The sequence below is a fragment of the Egretta garzetta genome, unplaced genomic scaffold (assembly GCF_000687185.1).
Source record: "Egretta garzetta isolate BGI_Z169 unplaced genomic scaffold, ASM68718v1 scaffold29, whole genome shotgun sequence".
NCBI lineage: Eukaryota > Metazoa > Chordata > Aves > Pelecaniformes > Ardeidae > Egretta > Egretta garzetta.
Window position 1 is genome coordinate 924,400 of NW_009260796.1, and position 5,903 is coordinate 930,302.

A 5,903-nucleotide genomic window follows, 5' to 3' on the forward strand; every position below is an offset into this window, starting at 1 on the left:
GCCCCCCCAAGAGGCTACGGATGCTGCCAAGGCTGCGAGCCTGAGCGAAGGCATCCCGTGCCGGCACCTCTCGCGCCGTCTCTGTCCCAGCCCTGCTCTCGGGAGCCGGAACGTGCTGGCGCTGGTGCTATTCCCATGCTGGTAGCAGCTTGTCCCCGTCCTGGCGGGCTCGGCAGCAGAACTTGAGCTCTCGGCACTTTTGCCTGGGGTTGTTCAGTTTGCTTTCTGCTGGCTGGAAGAGAGATTGCTGAGTGCAGGACTTTGGGTGGCCCTCTGGAGCAGGCTCGGACCTGACCCCTTAGGCTGTGCCTCCGAGATGGCAGATGCAGGGACAAACTTTTGCTCCTGAAGGTGCCCTGGCCCGCCCTGCCCTCCTGCGAGCAGAGGATGGGAACCTCTGGGAAAACTTAGGTCCTGCGGCTGCCGAAGACGACCAGGGAGGGGGGAAGAGGGATCCATGTGAGCCTTGTTGCTACTCTGCCTTGGATGGGTCGGCGGCGGGTTGAGCTTTGGCCCGCAGCGTGACAGCCGAGCATGACGGCTTGCCAGTACCCCATGGCACCGGGGGCTTTGGAGCGGGACCGGATGTACCAGCACAAGGTCTCCTTGGTGGTGCGGTATTTCATGATCCCTTGCAACATCTGCCTCATCCTCCTGGCCACCTCGACGCTGGGATTTGCAGTGCTGCTCTTCCTCAACAACTGTAGGTGTCCCCGGGCGTGTGGGAGGAGCAGGAGGGGGGGGAGAGGCAGGAGTTCGGTCAGCCGGGGGGCTCTGGGGTGGGGGCAGCCCTCCCGATGCTGCTGGCCGGGGTTCGCCCTGTGGCCGGGGGGCCCTCGCTCGCCTCTGTTGGCCCAGAACTGCGGAGCGGAGCTGCGAAGGCGGGCGTGCGTGGGCCAGCCCCAGCTCCCCACCCTGCACGGCGTGCTCATGCTCTCAGCTGTGCCAGCACCCTCCGCCTCCCGTGTCCCGTTCCCCCCCTGCCCCACCGCAGAAATACCGTGTCTCCTGACCTGCTTGAGTGTGGGTGATGCTCCTGGGGGGGATGCAGTGGGTCTGTTTACGAGGCGGGGATCTCGCAGAGCTGTTTGGGGAGTGAGGGGCAAAAGGTGGGCTCCTGTCAGTCCTGCCCTGGCCAGGGGCTTCTGCTGCTCCCTTGTTACAAACCGCTGAAGCCTTGGGGCCCTGTCACTGTACACGGCGGGTGGGAGATGTGTCTCCTAGGCTGCTCCAGGACCCCTGCTCTCTTTACGCTCTCTGAAGAATCAGCAGAGGGTTGAGGCAAGACGGAGGAGTTTTCCCTGCTGTTAGGCTGTTGATCTTGATCCCTGGCCTGGCTGAGCAGATCGTACGCCTGGGTGGGGTTAGATCCACGTATTGCCGGCTGCTCTCGGTGCTGTGCTCTGTTGCCTCATCCTTGCGCAGGTGCTCACCCTCCAAGGCCTGGCTTTCTCTAGGCACAGCCTATGGAGGAGGACTCCATCATGCAGCGGTGTCTCTGACCTCCCTGATGCTGGGAAGTGCCAAATACCCGCTGTGGGAAAAACCTTTAGAGGGCAGGCAAATCCTCCAGCCTAGCTTTGGGGATGCGCTGCTTCCCCTGGCGTGTACGTGGTTGGAAAAAAGCTGTATAAACCTGTAAAACTCACAAATGCTTTTAAAAAGTGCTGGCGGGAGCAGGGTCCAGGTGATGGTAGGGCAGGAGCCTGGCTGGTAAGGAGTGGTGTGCCCTCTGCCACTGCCTGGCTTTGCCGCCCTGGGCACATCACTTAGTAGAGAGCAGAGCACAGTTTGACACCGGCTTTAGGGTGTTGCCCACTCAGGATGGCAGGGTCTGTGGAGCTAATTGCCTGAGTGGAACTCTAAACACCCCCCTGTTTAATCAGGGGTTTAGCAAACGTAAAGGTCTGGCTGGTGGCGAGGCTCTGGGACCTGCGGTCACATCCATGGGAGCTGTCACCTTCTCTTGCCCCCTTCTCCCCCACCTTTGCCTTCTTGCCTTGGAGGCTGCAGCGTTCCCTGCTGCTGTCCCGCTCAAGCCAAACGACCTGGGGAGTCAGTGCCCAGGTGGATGCACGTGTGAGAGCTGATATGCGGCGCGGTTTGCATCGCAGCCCTGCTGAAATGGCACGCGAGGGGCTGAGGCAAGCCCCAGCCTGCAGGCAGGAGAGGGCTGCTGCCAGATCCCAAGCCAGAGATGCTCCATCGATCCAAGTGGGAGAGCTGGGGCTCCTGGCGCCTCTTCCTGCTGCTCCCTTCTTGCTGCAGGACCACTCGGATGTTCCCTGGGAGTCGGTGCCTGCTTGTGCAGGGCACGTGTGCTGAAGGAACGAAACGCTGGCCCAAAAGCTGCTGGGGAGCTGTGGACGGAGGTCTGGGGGGAGGAGGGGAGAGCGCGCAAGAAGGAACTGCTGATAGCCCTGTGTTTTTTGTTTCTTTGCAGACAAGCCCAACAGTTATTTCACTCAGACGCCGCCGACGCCGCGAGATGGTAAGTACACCCGTCGCTTGCTGGAGCGCGGTTCCCTGTGCTCAGGATGCGCTGGAGAGCAAATGGCTTGAGCCTCTGGTGCCCGGGGTGGAGCAGCAGCTCCTGACCCAGAGGTTTTGGGGGGGTCGGCTTTGGAGCTGACCCCTCTGTGCCCGGAGCAGTCCTGCCTCACGCCCACGCCCTGGGGATGCAGGAGCATCGTCCTCGGGGCGAGGAGGGCGGGCAGAGCCACGGCCCCGTGTTGCTCCCAGGGAGGCACAGCAGCCCTTTCTCGGCAGAGGGTTTCCTGGGTGGCCGTGGGGAAGGGCTGGAAACGGAGATGGGATCTTCCGTGTGCTCCAGCAGTTTGCAGAGCTTTACTGGTTCATCCGCTGAGGCCGTGGAAGGGAGAGGACTGCAGAAAGGGACCTTATCCTTAAAAGCAGCAGTGTTGAATCCAGTGGCTGTTCTGTGGTTGTCCTCTAAGGGTCTTCCTGGATGTTGGCAAAAGGAAGGGCGGGGAGGGCAGAAGGAGGTGCGGAAAGGCTCGCTGCTCTGCAAGCGCAGGGCAAAAAAAAGAAAATGCAAATGGGCTGTGTGCCCATGGTATGTGGCAGAGTCGCAGGTGAGGGAAAGACCGTGAGAAGGTGATGGGCTGTTAGCATGAGAAAATAGCCAGAAACAGTGTTCTGCCTCCCTTGGTCCTTCTGGGTTTTTTTGGTGTAGCACCAGAGCAACCCGGGGGGGGACAGGGAGGGAGGTGACTGGTTTCAGCTGGTGGGACCCCGGAGCATCTCGCCATGGCCTGGGCAGCAGACATCCTCCCTGCTGCCCCCCACCCTGCCCCGAGAGCAGGCGTGGGCCCCGCAGGGACGGACGCCTGTCTGGGGAGCGGTGGTGTGGACACGGGGTCTTCCTGGGACTCTCCGCTGCCTTCGCAAGTCTTGGTCTTGCTGGGAAGGGACTGGGTTGTGCTGGCTCACGGTGGCAGGAGGTTAAATGGCCACAAGGCAGGTAGGAATCTCTCCAGCGCAAGTACGGGGGTATGAGAGATGATTTTTGAGGCTAGCAGAGGTTGCTGAGATGCTGTTGGCTGCTCGTTAAATTACTGTTTCTGCTGCGCAGCCAAAGTTGAATCATCCCAGCCCGTCCTGTCTTGGATCAGTCAGCTACAAACACTGTATAAACGCTACCAAAAAATCTGTTGCGCTTGTGCTCCAGCTGGCAAAAGGTTTCAGCTTTATCAGCATCAAGAGCGAGATGGAAGCTGGTGTTCAGCTGGACATCAGGTGTCTCCGCTGCCCTGGTCGGAAAGCGTGTGGGCATGTGAATTTGGGGGGGACTGTAGCGCAGCCCTCCTTCCTTTCCCATCCTTGCTTCAGGTCCTACAGGTTTCTCCTTCTGGGCTTTCCTAATAATTCCCTCCCCACTTCCAAATTTTCACCTTGCCGGGCATGAGGCAGCACGGGGCTGTCCTCGTCCTCTTCCAGGGTTACTGGTCTTCCCCTGGCAGAGCAGGTGGGACAGCACCAGGGTTTCCTATGGGCTTGCGTTTTCCCTGGACCCGTGGCCCTCGCCTATGGATTGCCTCTCGCCTGTGGATCCCCTGGCGCCTGAGGAGCAGCGTCTTCCCCAGCACCTCACAACTTTTCTCTGGGCTTCCAAAAGCCGCCTGGTTTCACAGCCCTGTAGGAACTTTGGGTTTTGAGGCCGTGCTGTTATCAGTTAATGGCTTTGAAAAGCTGTTGGATGCAGGCAGGCAAGCACATGCTCAGATAATGTCATCACAGGAGCTTTGTTTTCTCGGAAAATCGGGCTTAAAATGCCCTGCTTTCTGCTGGCAGGCTGTTCAGCCACCTTCCCCAGCCTCCCCAGTTTCACGTGCACAGATAAGAACCCAGCAGAAAACAGCAGCCAATTAATAACACATTTGTTTCTCTCTTTCCTTCTCTGATGGGGGTGGGGAAGGAGGCGGGGGAGAAACGGATGCTAGATAAAATGTGATTAATCTATAATTGGACCAGAGAAGACATCTAAAGCAAAAATAAAAACGAACGTAGGTGTAACTCCTAGCTTAGGGCTCCAAAATATTAGCAGCCCAGCCCATGCAGATGACATACTCCAAAAGATCTCTGGTCCACACAGGAGGTGGAAAACTACCACCCTTGGTGGGCTGCCAAGCAAGTCAAATGGCTTGCGTCGCCTTCGAGAAGCGTTTCTGGGCAGAGGGGCTGTAGTGGGTTTGCATGGCAAGGTTTTGGTAGCATGGGGCATGGGGTGGAGATCCCCCCCTTGGGGTGAAGGGGCTGGTCCCTGCTGCCTCCCCAGCGGCGTTGGTGGCCTGGGCTGGCTTGGAGCTGTGGCTCTGGTCCTGCGCGTCGTCCGCTGGCTTAGACGGGGCTGTGTCCGGGCTTGAAACCGCTGGGATTTGGCTGCGGTTTGCTGGGCGAGGGCCATGGCTCTCCCGTCCTAGGCTTGCTCTTGCGGTGGCTTTGGTGGGACAAGCCCGGCGGTACCCGGTGGTGTGACAAAAGTGTCAGGCAAGGATTCGGTGGCTCTCGGCCGGCGGCGCGCACGCTGGGGTGGGGACTGTCCCAGCACGGGAGTGTGATGGTGCCAGCGGCGAGCACAGCGGGGCCCCTCAATTGCTGCTTCTCCAGCTGGGCTCCTTCAGGACTGTGGCCTCTTTATCTCCTGGGCCAGATCCTCATCATCTACAAGTCCGCATGGCTCTGCGGTGAGCACGGGTTTGCCAGCAGCTGGCAGCCTGCGCCGCCAGCCAACCCATCCCTGCCCACCCGTGCCAGCTGAGGAGCTGCGCCTTGGTGTTTCTGTCGGGAAACCCTGCTACTGGACAGAAGGTTTGCTGGGATCCTTTCCCCTTCCAAACAGAAATCATCGTCTGCCCTGGCTGTGCCGGGCAGTTTTTCAGCCGAAGGAAGCGGCTTCCCCACACCTTGGGCATCTTTTCTGCAAAGACCCCATCCCGCGTCCAGGAAAGGTGCTGCGGCCACCGCTGCTCCCCTGGTGGCCCAGCGATGCTGGAGGCGAAAAGCTTTGCCAGCCAGCAGGGAGGTGTCTCTAATTAGCACTCGTGTGCTGTTTATCTCTTCCAATTTCTTCCAATAACCAATCTCTACCCTGGAAAACTCTTCAGCCGCACATTGATTTATGGAGTGGTCTCTGCTTCGTTTTGAAACAAGGCTATTAATGCTGTTAACTCACCGCTTTCTCCCAAATCTCCAGCGCCGCTGGGCAGGGGATTGTTAAGCTCTGTAAGGTCTTAAGCCTGGCTTTCTTAAAAGCAGCGCTCTAGGAAAGCTGTTGCCTTTTCCCCAGCTGAGGGACGGGCCCGTGGGGAGTGTCTGTGCGAGCTGGAGAGGGGGTGGATGTTGGCTCAGCCGCGACCCCCCCGGGGGCAGGAGCGCTCTGG

The 5,903-nt window shown here is 59.4% G+C and overlaps 1 protein-coding gene across 1 annotated transcript in view; it reads left to right on the plus strand.

Annotated features, from left to right (window-relative positions):
- AGRN (agrin) overlaps nucleotides 1-5,903 on the plus strand; it is a 162,893-nt gene that overhangs the window by 69,224 nt on the left and 87,766 nt on the right. Inside the window, exon 3 of the mRNA XM_009646786.2 lies at nucleotides 2,444-2,491. Within this exon, the coding sequence (XP_009645081.1) occupies nucleotides 2,444-2,491 (48 nt within the window). The remainder of the gene's footprint in view (nucleotides 1-2,443; nucleotides 2,492-5,903) is intronic.